The sequence below is a fragment of the Chamaea fasciata genome, unplaced genomic scaffold, assembly GCF_029207755.1.
Source record: "Chamaea fasciata isolate MVZ Bird 193981 ecotype frontalis unplaced genomic scaffold, bChaFas1.0.hap1 SCAF_5, whole genome shotgun sequence".
NCBI lineage: Eukaryota > Metazoa > Chordata > Aves > Passeriformes > Sylviidae > Chamaea > Chamaea fasciata.
This window is the reverse complement of record NW_027094090.1, coordinates 65982548-66000704: the sequence shown is the minus strand read 5'-3', so window position 1 is coordinate 66000704 and position 18157 is coordinate 65982548. Positions and strand designations below refer to the sequence as shown.

Genomic DNA, 18157 nt, shown 5'->3' with positions numbered 1-18157 from the left:
TGCCAGCACCTTCCAACGTGACTTCACAGGACAAAGAGCAAATGCATGTTCAGTGGAAACAGAGAGTTCAGGTAAAGAGGCATGAAGAGTCATAGACAGAGATGTCCAGAAGTAAATGAAATCAGATTTTGGGCTTTAAACAGGTGCTGCTGAGGGTGCAGCATACTCGTGCAGCTCAGAGAGCTGGATGTTTGAAGGTTTGGTTTGAACAAACTTCAAAATCTGTCCATCCACTTATCAGTCTCCCACAAATAAAAATGGAGCAACCAGCGGCAAGGACTTCCTCCAGCAAGAACACACATTTCCATTTCAGTACTTTGCTAAGTGCGAGTGGGGCAAGAAGGAATTTCTCCAGAAATGCAAGGAAGGCTGGCTCGGAAAAGTAGCCAACGGTTCACATGTCTCCTTGCCACTGTCTGGTGCCAGGAAGCAGCCAATCTGTTATGGGGACTAATCCAGCAGGCACTTCAGAAATGAGTCCATAGCGGTTCAAAGGTTAAACTACATTGAGTTATTATTTCATTGGTCCACAATCATGAAGTAAACACTTTGTAAATTAGTGGCACTAGTCATGTTTTAACCTGATCTAAGCAGCAGTCTCCCTACTGGGATGTGTGGAAAATACAAATGGAGCTTGCCCAGTTTTTCCAAAGATGTTTCAGATCCTAGCCCTTCTTCTAAGTACACATCCAGGCCCTTCCAGGTGACTGCTCTCTCCTTCTGAGAGAACTTTGTCTCCTTTGCTTTAAAAACAGGTCAGGTCTCATCTGTACTTCTTCCATAAAGCTTTAGCACTCCAGTGCTGTTCCCCAGTCCACTGCCAAAGCAGACATGCCCCTGATGCTAAAAGTTTCCTGTAGAACTTTTCCCATCACAGGAGGAGAGGTGATTTTCTGCTGATTTCCTATTCAGCACCCCAGAGGCAGACTCCGAAAAGCCTGTGAAAGGCAACTGAATGAATATACTGTTCCCTTCGATTGTGACTCCATCATTTCCTCTCATTACTCTAATAGAAACAAATCTTTCTCATCTCAGCCCTATTACCTCACACAAAGGAAAATGGTATGTAATCCTGTTAGAACTGGGCTGCTGCTGGACACATTTTAAGGTCATTGTTCTGGGATGCCAGTCTCCACTCTATGTGCCTGGGAGAAGTGGGAAATGCAATTACTAGGCTATTCAAATCCCTAGAATGAAACCCTGCCATTAATAGGCAAAAGCCAGCGAGAAAAAGAGCCGTTGCTTTATGAAATTACAGGGTTTGGCTAAATTAGAGTCTGATCAGCACCTCAGTAAAGGAGCAGGGTTAGCCCCTACTGCCATCTCTGGGGTTTCTTCGTGTCACTCAACCTGATATTTGGCGTCCCCAGTGGAAACCCAACCTACAAGATGTTTTATGATCAGGAAGCCAGTGGTGTACAAGTCCAGCAGAGACAATGGTGAAGGATTTATACTGTCCTTTGATGTGGGAAAGCCCTTAGAGTTCAGGAACAGAAATCTGCCTGCTGCTGCCATCACCTCATCCTGTACTTTGGCTCTGAGCTTTTTGGCAGAACCTGGGATCAGATCTGTCTCTTAATATTCATGGCCTACAGCACCAGTTTTGCTAATTGCTGGTGCAACCCAGCTAAGCAGCCAGGTGGGAAATTTGCATTGCTAAACTCATGGAGCTGCAACTTTCCCACAAGGAACTCACACGCTGGAGGAGAGAAGGGGGCTAGCTCTGCTTGTGGCAGCCAGTGAAGCAAAGCAGAACAAGATGAGTGGGAATAATCTCAACCACTTCATTGAGTTGGCTTCTGCTGAGTGGTTAGACACTGACATGTTCCTGATCACTCTCATCCACGTGAAGCCAAGGCATTTTTAGCTGGCGGCGAAGAAAGAGCGAGAAATCTTGCAGAGAGGTGTTAGGAAAGACCACACAAGAACCACAACGACCACCACAAACCACAAGGGGAGACAAACTTCTGTCCCAGATTGTTGCTGGCAGTCAACCTCCAACTGTTATTCCCTGCATTTGCTTCTCCTCCTGCCCCTCTCTTAAGCTGTGTGACCTCTCCTGCTGGTCTCTCCTGCAGTCAGCCAGCCACTCATCTCGCTGTTTTGATGTCCCTCCTTCTCTGCTATGTTTTTCCTCGTTCTCCCAAGGGATTCCTGTCCCACAAGATGAGTCTGGGCTCCTGCCGAAAACAGAACCGTTCTTGCAGGTCCCAGACAGAAGGGATGTGGGCTGAGGTACAGTTCCTGCTAGAGGAGCAGCAAGCAGCTGATCACCACTGGAGTCCCAAAGTCCCTTGAAGAGCTGAGAGTCACTTCCCTGTTTATGCTCTTTATTAGTCCCCATTCTCTTTAATCGGCTTAGACTGATGAGCCGAGGCAGCAGTAGGGATCAGCCGGGCTGTTTAATTAAAGGATTGCAGCTCAGCCTTGCAGTTTGGGGGTTTGTGTAAATGAGCTGCAAGTACATTATTTAATCTGCTGTGCAGAGAGGAGTTGGGGCATTAATGAAGCAAACTCTAATTAAAACTAGATGGCTGATGGTTATTAGTGGCATCAGTTCTGACAGGATTTATCTCATTTAGGGAAAGCATCAGGAAGGGGAAAAGAGAGAATAAACCCGGTCTGGTTTATCAGAATTCACAGCAGCACCCCTTGTGAGTGGCTGTCCATTCAGCGAGGCTCAGAAGAGCTGCACAGGGAACCCCTATGGACCAGGCTCTCCCACCAGGAGCCCTGATGAGCTTCTTTAGGGATATGCTTGGCTCACCCAGGAGCTGATTGCCTGTTCAGGCTGTCTGACCCACATGTTTCAGTCTTGATTGACTTTTGTTCTGCCTCGGTTCAATGGGGAACCCGTTCATGATTTGAGCAGGGTGACAGACTCTCTAAATGATATGATGAGCTTCTCCTGGAAGCCTGCTGAGCCATTCCAGAGCATCATATGGAAATCAGCTCCGTGCTGACTCTGTGTTTTTCCCTCTCCGACATTCTTTTGCCTTACTGCTTTGTGTATGTGACTTTGGACATGAAGGAAGCCCATGGCTGACGGCAGGACCTGGCAGAGACTAGGAGATGTTTTATGGCTAACATAAAGCTAAATAGGGAGTTTAATAACTCTCTGTGCCTTTTTCTCACCTTCAAATAGCCACAGTGGCTTCAACCACCTTTATCTCTGCATAGAATATTGTGTCGCACACAGATTCAGGACTGCTGTTGGGGTCTGGAAGCATTAGAAATGGCAAGGATGTGAGAAAGACTGGGGGAAAAAAGGTAAGCACTGCACGAGGCCTGCAGTGTGGGACAGCTACAAAAGGCATCGAATGGACAGGCATAGATCAGTAGGAGAAGCCCAGATGCAACATGCCCTAGGGGTCATTGTCATTCATCCACAATTCAGGATTTCCTGGCTCTGACTCATCTTTGGATTCGACTTGCCGAAGTTGTTAGATTACTGAAACAGATGATCACTCCTTCTTCAATTTACCTGCAGAATCCCAGCAGAAGGAGGGCAGGCAAACTCAGGCTCAGGAAGGCCTTTGGGAGTCAGCAGGATAAAAGGAGGGCCTGACAAAGAACATGACAAAAATGATCCTAGAGCTAAGACTATATGAGTGTCAGCCTTGTAGAACAAGAACATTCTAGAAACTAAGGGATGTGATCAGAAATAAGATGGAGGCTGGGACAAGAATGCGGCAGGGTCAAGGATGAGGGTGTAAAGATAGAACATTGTGACAAAAGTGATCCTTAGTTCTAGACAGGCTAGAGCACTTAAACAAAACTCTCTCACCCCACAATTGTAAGGGAGAGGGTGGCTTTCCCTGCCCCAGAACTCTCCATGGTCTCTTGCACTGCTGTCTCCTTTTCCTTGCCAGCATCTCCCCATCTGCCGTGACAGGGCTGTCATGCAAACTTTAGCAATGCCTGAAAGCCCTCAGCACAGACTGATCGTGGGGACTAACCCTTCTGTCTGCATACACAGTGGGCAGGAGAGGTCCTGCTTCTTTACCCTGTCTCCAAGTGTGGCCAAACCCCACTTCTGCACATACACACCCACCCACCCGCCTACCTGCCCCTGTTCTCTTCACAAGTGTCCAGCACTCACACTTTTTTTCTTGGAAGGAGATCAGAAGCCACAGTCTGCTCCAGTGAGTGGAACATGAGAAATACCATGTAAGAAATGCCGTAGCCTCACTACTGCAATTCAGCTGCCCGTTCTGTTCAGAGCCCGGCTAGTAACAGGCTTTTTGCACAGGTGCCAAAGGTCAGAGGTGAAGGTCTAACAGTGTGATGAGAGAAATCTTTAAAGAGAAGCTTCTTTGGTGTTGTGAGAAGGGTGATGAGGCCTGGGAAAACAGAGTAGGTCTGTCAGAGGTAAGGGTGGGAAGCTGTGAGAGGGGAAGGAGATGGCAAGAACAGAGGGACAAGGCCGAGTGTGGAAGGTAAATGCAGTATATGCATCTCGAGTGCCTCTGAAGCTCTTCTTGCCTTGGCCTTGGCACTGACACCTTTCACTGATGAGGAGGAGCTGAGAACTGCTGGTGTCCCCACACCTGGCTGCATTGGATACATGCTGGTCATAGTTAATAGTACCTGTCTATAGCTGTTCTTCACTGGCAAGCTCACACCACTTGACGCAGGTAAAAATGCTCCCCCCACCCTGTCTCAGGGTGTGAGACAGAGCCCTGAGGTTTTTGGGTGACTCTTGCTGCACTTTAAATGTTATAGTGTGTGTGTCCAGGAACCTCGTAGTGTGAGACAAACAATTTGAAGGAGGAGAGTGGAGCATGTGTGTGTCAGTGTCGCATACAGTAAGAAGAGGTACAGGCACGAATGTGGGTCAGTGGAAGTGGATGTTTGAAGAGAGGCTGGAAAAACATTTTACATGTGTGTGAGTGGAGATGGGGAGGGTGGGGTTGCAGGCAATTACACAACAGTATGAACAGTAATCTCTACGAGCAATGCGAGGGACAGCAATGCTGGGAACATGGGATGTAGGGGAGGATGGAGGAGGATGGGCGTGTGTAATACATGAGTTTTGTCCAGGGCAGGAAGGTCAGTGATGGATGATAAAGGAGTAGAAAAAATAAAGGTCTTGCTGGCAACCATTTCCCACCTTGGTGAGGAGTCTGGAGAGGAAGGCTTCTGCTCTGCGTCAGCTGCTGGGCAACAGAACTGGTGTAAAACAGTTTCATTCCTGTAAGACAAAACAAACCACAGTGGGTCAGTGGTCACTTCACTGAGCAGAAAGCTCAAGGGAGAATGCCATTTCTAGAGCTGTTCCAAGGGGACAGTGACTCCCAGTGATGCTGAAAGAGCAGTCTAATTATTACACGAACATTTTTTCCTCCAAGGTGGAGTGGAGCAGAGAGAAGGGGGCTCACACTACTATTCCCTTACCTTTCCTGTTCTGCTGCTGATGTCAGCCTGTGGAGAATGGGGCCAAAGTGCACAAACCAAAAGTTTTCCTTCTAGCAGTGTTTGTTGCGCAATCCCATACATCTCAAGAAAAACAGTTTTGTCTGTCTTTCGTTATATTTCTGTTGGGACAGAAATGTTTTCTTGTGTATGTTTTCTATGCATTGCAAAGTAGTTGATTTTTTTCTTAGCCGTGGCTAGATTACCTCTGCAGACATTTCTCATGCAGCCTCCCTAGAGCACAGAAATGGCCTTAGCACATCATTACTGGGCATTACCAGGAATAGTAATGGAGAACTGACAGGGCAAGCACAAGTAGGGGGACTGAGACCATGACAAGAGAAAGAGACCACGGAAGAGAAAAGCAAAGCCCTAAGAAGTAACCAACTAGAGCAAAACAGGAAAACAAAACACTAAAAATGTGTTTATTAGATAAAAAAGGCAAAAGATTTCATCCAAAGTAAGAAATGCTATTGTTACAGAAATTTTAGACACTGGCCTCTCATTTCCATTAGATAGGTTTATTGCAAGAAATCAATTATGGCATTTGGTATCTTGATGCCTCAAAAGAGGGATGCCAAACAAAGAAATCCCTGGGCAATTATACCCTTATGACCTTAACTCCCCGTAGCTCATGCCGCAGTCCAGATCAACAGCATTCTTGGGGTCCGGGGTCTCCCTGCTCTTACCAAGTGGTTGCCACTTGTTCTTTCTCCTATCCTCCTTAGACCAGTGTCAGTGGAGGCTTTGGGCAGTTGTGTGGTCAGTGTGTCTCGGTGTCTGCCAAGGAAGGTGGCAGCCTCCCTTGGAATGGAGAACGTGACCCCCTTCCCTCCGAATTCTTCCAGCTTTGAAGGTGAGGGGCTTTCAGCCAAAGGCTCGGAAGAGGGCTGGCAGCAGTTGTTTCCCGTGTGACCGCGGCGTGCGTGCCGCTCGGCCGCGGCCCCGTGGCTGCGGTTCCGGGCACGGCCGGCAGGGGCGCTGCGGGCTCCCGCGTGGGCAGGGCGCCGCGGCCGTGCTGCGGCCCTGCAGGGGGCGCTGCGCCGCCCCTCGGCCCGCCTCCCTCACGCCGGATGGCGGCCGGGCCGGGAGGCCAAGGCGGGCCGCGGCAGGAGTGGCAGGGCAGGCTAGCCCCCGGCGGCAGCGAGAGGCAGCAGACACTCGGCAGCTGTGGCAGGACTCGCGGGGTGTGCCAGCAGGTAGGTGGTGCGTGGCCACCGTGTACCGAAAACTCCGGAGCACCGGCGGAAAATCTGCGGGGCCGGGCAGCCGCAGCCTGGCTCCCGAAGGTGGCTAGAGAGGCTCCCTTGGAGGGAAAAGGGCCCCGGGTGCCAGGGTTTCCTCTGAGGCACCTGAGCAGGGGTGAAGGGTTCTTTTTCAGTGAGGTAGGGTCTCAGTAAGGTCCCAGTGCAATGGCCACTCCCACACACAGAGCTTCGCTTGCGGTAGGAAAAGGCAGCAGGAGATGAAGCCTGGCAGTGGTGGTGAATTCTCCCCACAGTGACTGTGGCCTTTTCCCTCGCCCATGCCAACAGTGAGAGGACAAGAGACTGAGCAAGTGGTGGGATCATATTTGAGTCTATATTCAAGCAGGCTCACACAAATACTCCAGCTCCTACATCCTGTCACACTGCTCATTTACAGAGATTCATTTATATTGAAAAAGACCCTTAAGGCCATGGAGTACCACCGGTAACCGGACACAGCCAAGCCCATCAGTAAACCATGGCCCTCAGCACCACATCTATGTGTCTTTTAAATACCTTCAGGGATGGTGACTTCACCGCTTCCCTGGGAAGGCTGATCCAATGCCTGACCACCCCTTCAGTGGGGAAATTTTTCCTAACAACTGATCTAAACCTCCCCTGGTGCAACTTGAGGCCATCTCCTCTTATCTTGCCATTTATTACTGGGGAGAGGCGACCAACCCCCACCTGGCCACAACTTCCTCTCAGGGAGTTGTAGAGAGTGATAAGGTCACTCCTCAGCCTCCTTTTCTCCAGTGCCATCAGCTGCTCCTTGTAAGACTTGTGTTCCAAAGCCTTCCACAACTACCACATAGAATCTTTAAAAAAATAGACACCCCGCATTTCAGCCATTTCTGGTTCAAGCATTTCCCTAAATGAACTGCGCTGTTCTCTGCTTTTATTCAAACAGCAGATGCACAACTTCAATTCCTAATTGCACACGAAGAAAGTAAATAAGAAGGAGGGAAAACATGGGGAAAAAGATGAAGGAACAAGATTGGACAAAAAACTGAGAAATAGAAGCTTGTATATAGATGAAATGCCTTGCTAGTTAATTATCATGGTAGAAACACAAAGAAAAGTAAAAGGGAAACTGGGAAAGGAAGAGAGGTGTGAAGTTTCAGGACTTTAGGCTCAGTCCCCTGTGGGCGTTTTAAGAAAAAAACATCTCCCAAATCCTGATCAGAGTGAGCACACTCTGAGCACTGCAGCTGCAGTCAGCTCTCGACTCTTGTTCTCACCATTTCTTATGTGTGCTCAGCACCAGCGTTGGGTGTTTTCTGCCCAAACCAGTGTTGTCTTGAGCCTCTGTAATCCTAACATCTCTGGAATATTTGTGCCCCACCAGATGCTGATCATGTTCAAAGGCAGCAATCTGCCTCCAGGCCATTTGGGATCCTTGTGTCCTGCTCCAGGGGCCGTGACTCTCATGGAGAATCCACGGGGGAGATGGTGAGTAGCAGATACTGCCTGATGGAGGGAAATAGATGAGGTGCAAATGGGTATTCCAAGGCTGTGCCGAAAGCTCTTCCAGTGACTGGAAGCAGAGAAAGGGTATCTTAGCATTCCTATTAAATCCAAGTTCCCCAAACGACCAGGAGAAGTTGGAGCTCTGGGGCTGTTTGCACTCTTACAGCTTGCTTCTCCTTTTGTGATCCTCAGGCAAACACCACAGGAACTGGGTTCCACCTTGGAGACTACTCCTGTTCATTTTCCTCTTTCTTTCCATCTCTTGATCCTGCACATATCTGATATTTTGCAAATCCATGCCCTCACTTTTGCACCACAGCACCAAGACTGGAGCAGGGAGAGGGTTAACCCGTGGAAGCAGTTTACCCATTCCCACCTGAAGAGGGAAGTTACAAGTGTTAGTTGTTACCAGGACAAAGCAGTTCTAATCTAGGTACAAAAGGCAGGTGTCCCGGAGCCTCGCTGCCACTTCACCACTTCGAAGCCTCAAGGAAGTGCTCCAGGAAAGCAACTGTCTTCCTAATGCTGCGAAGTCTTCAGGTAAGATGTTATTTTTGTTGCTGTGATTCAAGAGGGCCTGTCAGGGTTGTAATGTCTGGTGCCTACCTGGGTTTTATCCCCCGTAGTGTTGTCAGCCTTTGCAAGTTTGAGGTTTGAAGTGAGCCTTGAGATGTTTAGTGTCTGTCCTAAGTCTGGGTAACACTTCTGATGGCGGTTTGTAGTTTTTTCTTTTCCTTTCTGTGCTGTCTTTTTGTTGTGTTTTGAAACAAATCTTAACTTCATAAGCCAGAAATGCTACAGAACTTGAATATGCAGCCTCTGAGGACTTAAACCCTAGAAAGCATGAGTCTTGTTTTAGCCTTTGAGAAACAGGGGAGGTGGCAATGTAACTTCACTCGTTACTTTGGAGTGCGAATCTGTAATTTTGTTTCTTTGTAAATACCTCTGGTAGGTGGCAATGATGGACCAATTAAAAGGGTGGGTTCAGGGCTTGCTTTTTTTCCTGCGTTTTCCTGTACATCCTCTACTTTGCCTTCCTCAGACCATTGCAGAGACTGAAATTAAGCACACGCTATTGTTGGCAGATCAGGCAGGTGACTGTGGAGATAATTTCTCCCCATCTGCCAGGATACTGAACTGCTGAACTGTTCTGTTTCCAATTTATTGCTTTAAAAATAAACAAATTATTATCTCTTGGGCTGTACACTGATGAAAGCTTGGAAGGGAAAAGGAAAGGTGTTCTGGGTGAGTTGGGTGGCACAAAAGAGGAAGGGGCTCAGGGAGAGGAGGAGGAGACACACTGGGGTAATTGCTGCCAGCACTATGAGACCAGTGTGTGGAGGAGCAGCAGAGGACGAGGACAAGCACAGATGCAAAGGGAGGACTGGGAGCAGCCTGAGCCTGTCAGTGCCTTGCTCCATCTAGCTGGGATGCTCGCTCCGGAGGCAAGGATTTGACAGTCCAGACCTATCTTAAATGCAGAGATAGCTTGGCCCAGAAGTTACCCCTGCTGTCAATTGAAACGTTAGCCCTCTCTCCTCTGAGAGAAAACAGCTGACTGAATTTTTTTCAGTTGTCTTTAACATTGCTCCTGACAAGAGGTGTCCTGCAGCCAGCTGCCTGCAGCCTCAATAGGGGTATCTGTGTATGAACTGTCCAGCCACAGCAGTTCCTGCTCTGTGATGAACTCTAGAGAGGGTTGTGCCAAACCTCCTGGCTAGCACAAGCTGTCTAGTCAGCTCAGGAGTTAGCTCTACCTTTCTGGCTTCTCAGGACTGTGCAGCAAAGGGGCTCCCTGGAGCACTCATGCTGCCTTGGTCTTTCATCGATGGGTCCCAAGGAGATAAGCTTTTTTTCTCTCTTAAAAACTTGCATTGTAGAGGAAACAACAACTGAGGTCCTAAAACTGAAAGTCTCTGTAGCTTGCACACCACAGCACCAAATGGAGCAAGCTTTCCTAAAATTCCCTTAGTGCTGTATCTTTACCTTTGGACAAGTGCCTGAGGCTTTCAGCTCAGTCAGTGTTGGCCCCTAAACACCAGTGCCCACTGGTTTAGCCCTGATGAGAGCTGTCTTGAAATAGAGATGCCCATCTGCTGCGACCTGTGTTATGGCAAACAAACCTAACCTCTTTTTGTTCTCCTGCACCCTCACAAAAGCAAGCCCCCAGCCCAGACAGCATATGGAAAACGGTGCTGCTCCCTGCGCTCCAGCAGCTAGCTTTAATTAAGCATATATCCTGTGTGGCCTGTTCCCAAAGATAAAGAGCAGCTCTCTGTTTTTCTGCATGAAGAATTTTAGGCTACAAGAAATGCCAAAACAAGACAGAATGAAAATTGTTCTCGCTACAAGTACTTGTGGAGCGTGCTTCTCTCTACCGTGGTGCAACACCCCTGCTTCCATCTCACTGCTCTGGTCAGTTGTGTAGGACTGCTGGCGTGCTCCATAAGTGAAGGTGATTGGGTTCCTCAACTGCCAGTACTTACTAACCTCTGGATTCTGATCCTGGAGCCCTGACCTGCCTATGCAGCTGCCTTGCCCTTGGCCCAAGCACACAGCAGTTCTCAGGAATCTGACAATGCTAAAACAGGCAATGTTCTGTCAGTAAATGACTAGTCCAACTCATGCAGCCTTTCTGGTTTCTCTTTAAGACTCCACCTTTTGAAGAAAAGCCAGAGGCTTTGACCAAAAGTCACTGTTTTTAGTGCTGGATATCTCAGCTTTCTTGGAGTTTTTTGCCACTTGTCTCTGTCCTGCCTTTTTTCGGATAGCTGCCAAGGGGACCGATGGAGTCACAGAAAATCATGGCCTAGGAGGGGAAGATTAAAGGCAGAGAGAGTCAAAAAAGATGAAGTTTTACTGGGTGTTATCTTTCTTAAGATCAGCACTGGATAACCACAAACAGAACTATTTAGCAATGCTAAGTTAGTGAAAGGCCAGTTGCAGTCCTCTGACCCCCCCAAAATGTAGCTCAGTGCTACCTCTACCTAGCAATGGAGCTGTGACCCAACCTGGCTAAGGTTAGCTGCAGACCTTACTCCTTCTATCACCTCCCTCCTGTGATAGATCTATTTTTGACTCCAGTCAACCTGGAGCTGAGAGCTGAAGTGAGATCTCAAAAAGGCACCGTTTCCAAGAGTACTGTCTAACAACTAGCTGCTTCTTCCCACTTCTTCACTCTTCACCGCAGAATACCACAAAACTCAGAATTTTCTAGCTCTCTTAAGGGCTCATCTCAATTGTAGGGCATTAAATGGGTGTTTTGGAGGCAGCTGAGTAAGGGTTTGTATAGTAAGGAAACATACATGATTAAAAATAAATTCAAAGTAATTTCTGGAGTTTAAGTTCATTAGGTCCCTATAAATCTGATGGCCCACTCATTGTTGCAGGATACTGTTGACGGCAAGAATTTGATAAGATTCAGAGAAGAACTAGACTTATTTTTAAAGATTATCCTATTAGAGTACTTATTGCAGATCCTTCCCAAAGCAAATGTGTAGGACTCAAACTTTTCAGCATTAGAAAGCCCATAGCTCTTTTTAACTCATTCCTCTTGAACATTTGATGTTGGCTATCTCAGAAAAACAGTTATACAAACCAGAACCACAAAAGTGACTGACTGAGAAAATTCTGTTTTAAGGGGTGTGGGCCTTATTAACCAAGATATTGAAGTGTAGGAGTGAAACAAGCCTGAATCTATTGTTGCCTGGAAATAGAACAAACCTTCCCAGTGTTAGAATGATAATATAAAGGCAAACCTTTACTTGTAAGCCTTCAGGTACACGATATGGCAAAACCTGCACGTGATACAGTAATTCAACAATTTTTATAAGGTTAGTTGATTAGTGTACCTATCATATATCTTCCAGTTAGGAGAGTAGTTGATTAGGTAATATTTCCCTGGGTACTGCCCCTTTGGAATTGGTCCAGGGGCTTCCTTGCCCCACTTTGTGTTGTCTTTCCAGATTCTGGTTGGAAAACAGAATGTCCTGGTAATCGGTTTTCTTCTTGGAATAACACTAAAAATTATTTCAGGAATGTAGTTAGAAGGTTACCTTATTGTTCCAACATGTAGGTGAAAAGGGTAGTAAAAATAACAGGAGCTACAGCTATGCATTAGCCATCCACAAAGCTACAAATACTTGAAAAATATAAAAAGCTAAAACTCTTAAGCCATCACTGTAATTTTATTTTACATTCCCAGCAACTGCTGTAACCCCAGCCTGAGTGTTGCTGGGACTCAGGGATCTAGCATTTTCTTATTTCAGACCAGTGCCTGTCTAGCTGTGCCCTATAACCCTGCACAGGTTTCCATATCTAGTTAATTGCATGACAGAAATGAGGATGTGTCTTGATGGTGTCTAAATTTCAGCACACAGTCCTGTGTAACAGCAGCAAGCTGCTGAAGACACCGCAGTGTGCAGAGGCAGCACAATGGATGGATGGATGCACAGCACACACAGGTATGCCCAGCCCTGCCAGAGTGCACAGTAGCCTCTCCTCCATCCACCTGAGTGCCTGTCATTCTCTTCAGAATTCTCACAGCTGCTCTTCTTTCTCTTCGCCACCCAAAGTCATGCTAGGAGGGAGGAACGGGGGGGACTTGCCAGGAGCATCTATTCTCTCTGCCTGCCTGCCAAAAATGAAAAATCAAGTATGTTTTGTAGTCTGGAACTTGGCTTGCCTTGATCATCTCATGAGTGTTGGAGAAAATGTCTTCTTCTATGATCTTTCTGTATAAATTTGATTATCAAAAGATCAGTGCTCATCCTCTAAAACTTACTTAGCACCTACTTAATCATCATCATCTCCTTTTTTGGTACAAAAATTCGTCTTAAGCCATACATCCTTTCCATAGCATTCCTATAAATTTATTTTTAGTGCTTGGGCATGGGATGAAGATGGCATTCCCATTGCCAGAGCATTTACAGTTTCTCACTAGAGTATGTCGATTTAGAGACCCTACAAAATATCTTAAAACAAATTGCCCTTGCTAGTATAAAATACCATATGCATACACTAATGTTTGGAAAGTGACAGTCCAATGTGACACTGATGCAAATGTGTCTCTGAGCTATTGTGGGGTTTTCAGAACAGCACAGCTTGGAAGGATAAGCACAAAGCACCGTGCTGGGGAAATGGAATTTCCTGTGTTGGAGGAAGAGGGTCTGAGCCAATGCTGCTGCAATCTGATTTTTTTTTTTTTGGTTAACTCGTTGGGTGACTACAACAGATATGTCAAATGTGCCATTCATTTATCACCATCTGCTTCTAGGGATGGGGAGATTAGTGCCATATCTTCCTGAACAGTTGGTCGCTCGGTTTGCTTTAGTCCATGTAAGTGGCAGGGATTTCTCCTGTTCACCTTCCCTTTTGCCTTGAAGAAATTCTTGGGGGAAAATGTGGCGTGACTGGCAGATGGGTGCATGGATTTTGGAAAGAAATGGTGGTGCTTTGCACCAATTTCAGTACAAAGAACATGACCAGTAGACAAATGCATGTGGATGTGTATAAAGAAAGTCTGAGTATGTAGTGACAGACCCTCTTTAATGTAAGGTGGTGGTTTTGGGCTTGGGATCAGAGTCAGCAGTGTGTCTGGTAAATGGTGAAAATGGTCTGTGGCCTCATGTTCTGACTCAGCAGGGTCTGTTCCTCTGCCGTGGACCTAAACACACAGTCCTCTCTTGGTGACAGGCTACTTGACATAGAGATGTCACCTGTGACTTCACTGTATTCAATGAAAATCACCGCTGACAAGTCCATTTTGTTACCCAGAAACACTTGAAGGAAATCTCATCCATTTGTTAAGCCTACCAGGTGTGGCTGGGCTAACTGCCAGGTTTTCCTACATGCTGGAAATGGGCAAGAGTGGGAAAAGGAATGGGATGTGCTCAGGAATCAGCTCTTTATGACAGCCAAAAGCAAAGACTGGGGCCAGGTTTTGGACCCACTTTCAGCATTTCTCATGCTAGCTGGGGCATTACTTTTTGCAGTTTTGTGGCTCTTGATGCTTCAGCTACGATGGGATGAAATAACTTACTCAAGGTGAACTAAGGAGGATAAACTCACTCTCAGTTTTTCTGTGGACTAATTCTGCTATAACCAGAGACAGTCTAGATGAGAGAAACTGTCCATAGGAGGAAACTTAAGATCAAATATCTCTGGTATAAAGTTGGATCCTTACAGTAGTTACATGCTATATATTGCATGCACATGCAGTGCCTTCATAAAAGAGAGCGGCTTGAAGGGATTTGGAAATGGTACCTAAGTTGGAGAGAGCAAAACATTCCGATTTGGGACAGTTGGACAGCCTGGGAAAAACTCTCTGTAGAGGGGTACTAGTATCTCTGATGTTGCTGTGTTGGTGTCTCTTACAGAATTACTTGCTGATGAAATACTCTTTGGGCTTGTGGGGAATGCTACTCATGCTCCCCTGTGTGCCCAGCGGAAGTGATTCACTCAGAAGTTTCTTTCCTAAGGGACAGTAGGAACAGGGATGAGGGAGATGATGGTACTTGATAATCAGTTCTCAGGAAAAAACTTCCTGGGGAGAAGAGTTTGTCATTAGGGGGCCTGTGTCTCCTGAAATATTGTTGGATCAGGAGTCCATTCACTCCATTTAAATTGGCATGGCTGTCGGCTAATTGGATTGGTGCCTGTGAGCACAAAAAGGAGTTGGCCAAAGTGGCCACAGGAGGAGGAAATGCTGTGTGTTGGACTATGCAGCCCAGTGTGCACCTTCAGATCCTCTGTCAGTGGTGGAAACAGTCAATGACGCTTTGTGCTAGACAAGGCACAACATCATTTTCTTTGGCCTGCGAACAGGCTGAGTAGTGGCACTCAGGAAAAGCAGCTGCTGTGTAAAAGAGCAGTCTGATATTCTCTGTGTGTGCACATCTGATCGTGTGGAGGGGATCCTCTGGTGACACATGCAGCACTCCCTCTGCAGTGAGCAGAGGTTTCATAAGATGTAGCCAAAACTATACTTCAGATGGCACAACTAGGAAGCTACTAAAAATCCAAAGCATGTGTGAGGGGGAGTTTGTGTAAGTTCCTGAAATAATTTCAGTTAAATAATTGCCATAAACAGAAACTATGTCAAATAATTTCTTAATAGAAAGCTATTTTTCCAAGATAACATGTGACCTTTTCCAAGACAACATCCTTCACTTCCGACTATCTTCAATATCATTGTTTATTAAAGGTAATGGAATAATTACATGTCAGCGAATGCATGCTGATAGAGATCTTCCACAGCTTGAAACATCTTTTCATACCTCTTCTATTTTGTACTGTGCAAAGGCCCTTTCTTCTTTGATCAAATAATAGATTTGTAACTACATAAAACGGAAATAGCTGGCAAAAGCTCACTTTTAATTACACTGATAAGCATTCTCCAAATCCCCTCCCTGTAATTATACTTTGTCAGCCTCATACCGATGAGTATGTGGTCCTTCTGAAGAGATCCAGCACCAGCACTTTGCCTGAATGCTCTGCTAGCAGAGCAAACACCTCTTCTCTTCTCTCCTATTTTGGGCCAATATGTATGAACACTAAAAAAAAGTGAAAGCCTTGTGTTTGTGAAATTGGCAACCCCTTTCATAATTACTGGGACTGTGAGATATAAACGGAATTTAGGTCTCTTCCTCAGTAAGAATAAATTATTTTTACTTTTTGAATGTGTCAGAATTGGACTCTGTAAAAGGATTTTTATTATGACTGAGCATTTAATCTGTTTTTAATCAAGCTTACACTTTTTGCTGGCTTCTCAGTCATGCTTAGCCCCTTAGTACAGGAAGAAGGCCCTGGAATTTTCCAGAGGCTAAAATCAAAGTTTCCCTAGCACGGGAGAATGACACAAAAGTAAATGAAGGAGTGCTGTTCAGTAATGCAGAGTCTCACAAACATGCAAATTAGCTGCATCCATAGGTCGCCTCTGAGCTCTCGGTGCCCCCGGCAGCGCTGTCTGCTGCAGGCCTGTCCCTGGCTGGCACTGCAGGGCCAGATGTGCTGCGGGTGCCCCTGCAGCTCCGTGCCCCACAGGCAGCTCTGTTTTCCACGCTGGATACCAGCACGGCATGACGGTGAATTGCACCAGCGACTAAAAACAAGCTGAAAGGCTCGTTCCTACCACGTCGGGCCGATGCGCTAAATGTCAGTGGTGATGTTATTCTGCACACTCACCGAGGATTTTCAGGGCTGTTCTGTGCAGTAGGTCCTGCTGCCAAGGGCTGAGCTGCCCCGGCTCTGCTGGGAGGCTTGACACAAAACTAACACACATAGGGACTCCGATTGAATGCGGTGAGGAAGATCAGGGCTTGGCTTGCACAAGGCTTCGGAGGTCTGGTCTGGAAACCCAGTTACTACCACACCTACAGGTGTCTGGGGCTGCTGCATCAGTGACCCCAGAACTGAAAGGGGAGTGATTTCCTAACTGGGATGGACCCCAAGGAGGATTAGGAATGCAGAACTGGACGCAGGTTGCTTGCTGGTATACCCAAGGCTAAATGGTGCTGTTCCCTAATGATGGAGAGCTGAGTTGTTTCTGCTGTGGGAAAGAGAAGAGCAGAGGAAAAGTGCAGGCCCAGTTGCAGAGCTGACCCTAATGCCTCGAGGGACAGATAGCAATAGTCACACTGCTTCAGAGGAAATTTAGTTTGCCCATTTCCCTTCCACACACCCCCCATGCTTCTGCCAGGGCCTTGACATATGGAAAGCAGGCAGTGTTCGAGGCTGGATGTGGACACAGCAGCTGGCTGACACCAAGAGCAGCTGTATTTGCATAAGTAATTGCCCTGGAAAGAAAGTACCATTTGGCACCAATGCAAGCGGGGAGAGGACACAACTTGAATGCTCAGCACATGACCATCACAGATACTTGGGTTTTAGTAACGAGGAAATTTCACAGCTTCATAAAATCCTGACCTAGCTAAAGTTGCAGAAGAACAGATGGAATTAATGAGGTGTTCTAAGATTTGGATAATGTATGAAATTTGTTCCCTTTGCCCATCTTAACTGTTCAATAATTCCTGAGATTTATAACTAGTAGGACATACAATGTTCTGTCAAGTCAATTTATCAAGACAATGACAGTTTAGGTTAGTCTTAGTCCCAGGAGTTGGATTATTTTATACTCTTTCTGGTGCGGTAAAACTGGGAAAAAATTGCCACAAAAATGGAGAAGGCATCTCTTCTTAGCCTTGCATACAGTAATTGTTCATCCATGCCCTGTCTCAGAACAAGATACCAATGTCAGCTAACACTCATATGTAGATATAGATATTTATCTGGCCAAAGCAGCAGTGCTTCAGTAAGTGATGACTGTGGGAACTTATGCTGCCTGCACCTGCAACCATATGTACAGTTCACCTGGGTTAAAGGAGGGACTTGTGTCTGTCTGTACTACTGGTTAGCTCTGTAGTGCCTTATTCCAGCTAACTTGTGCCCTGTGGGGACTCTTAACTTGCTAAGCGTTTCACTTACAAAACCACCACTGTTCTCTACTTAATGAAGCTTGAAACTTCCCACTGTGTGCCAGAGGCCTTTGTGTTTGGAGGGGAAAAATTACATCTAAGGTGTGGTTCTGGAAACATAAACATAAGAGATTTTCCTCTATTGCAAGAGCCTGATTTCTGCAGAGATATTTCAGGAAAGTTTCATAAACAGTTACTACAATTCAGAGCGAGGAGCTTGTTTCTGCTCCTGAAACAAGGTGGCTGATGCAGACTTTTTGAACTTTGCAGTTCTTACACCTGGGCAGTCTCCTCTAACCACTGAGATTTAACAAGTTTGCGTCAGTACCCTGGTGGCAGCGGGGCTATAGCATAAGCTGACACCCTGTGGCTCAGCATAAGCTGGCAGTGCTATTTGTGCTTTCACACTTCAGCTGTGAAGCTACATCAGCAACGGTTCCAGACCCTGCTTGCTGGGATCTGACAATACTTCCCATCTTGGGGAAAGGCAACAGCAGTGGCTGTATCTGCATCTGTAGTTACCTTAGCACTTGGAGCTGTTGAAATCCTGAT

General features: G+C 46.5%; 2 protein-coding genes across 4 annotated transcripts in view; one reads left to right on the top strand and one right to left on the bottom strand.

Annotated features, from left to right (window-relative positions):
• WASHC1 (WASH complex subunit 1) overlaps nt 1-18157 on the top strand; it is a 121297-nt gene that overhangs the window by 24597 nt on the left and 78543 nt on the right. For 2 of the 3 annotated variants that reach the window (XM_066184227.1, XM_066184226.1), the window contains exons 5-6: nt 8011-8114; nt 8575-8672. In XM_066184227.1, coding sequence (XP_066040324.1) covers nt 8011-8114; nt 8575-8672 — 202 coding nt within the window. Of the gene's footprint in view, nt 1-8010; nt 8115-8324; nt 8673-18157 lie in introns of those variants that run through there. The other variant, XM_066184230.1, reaches the window with a different exon arrangement.
• IQSEC3 (IQ motif and Sec7 domain ArfGEF 3) overlaps nt 1-18157 on the bottom strand; it is a 92611-nt gene that overhangs the window by 50108 nt on the left and 24346 nt on the right. The window contains exon 2 of the mRNA XM_066184207.1: nt 5114-5194. Within this exon, the coding sequence (XP_066040304.1) occupies nt 5114-5194 (81 nt within the window). The remainder of the gene's footprint in view (nt 1-5113; nt 5195-18157) is intronic.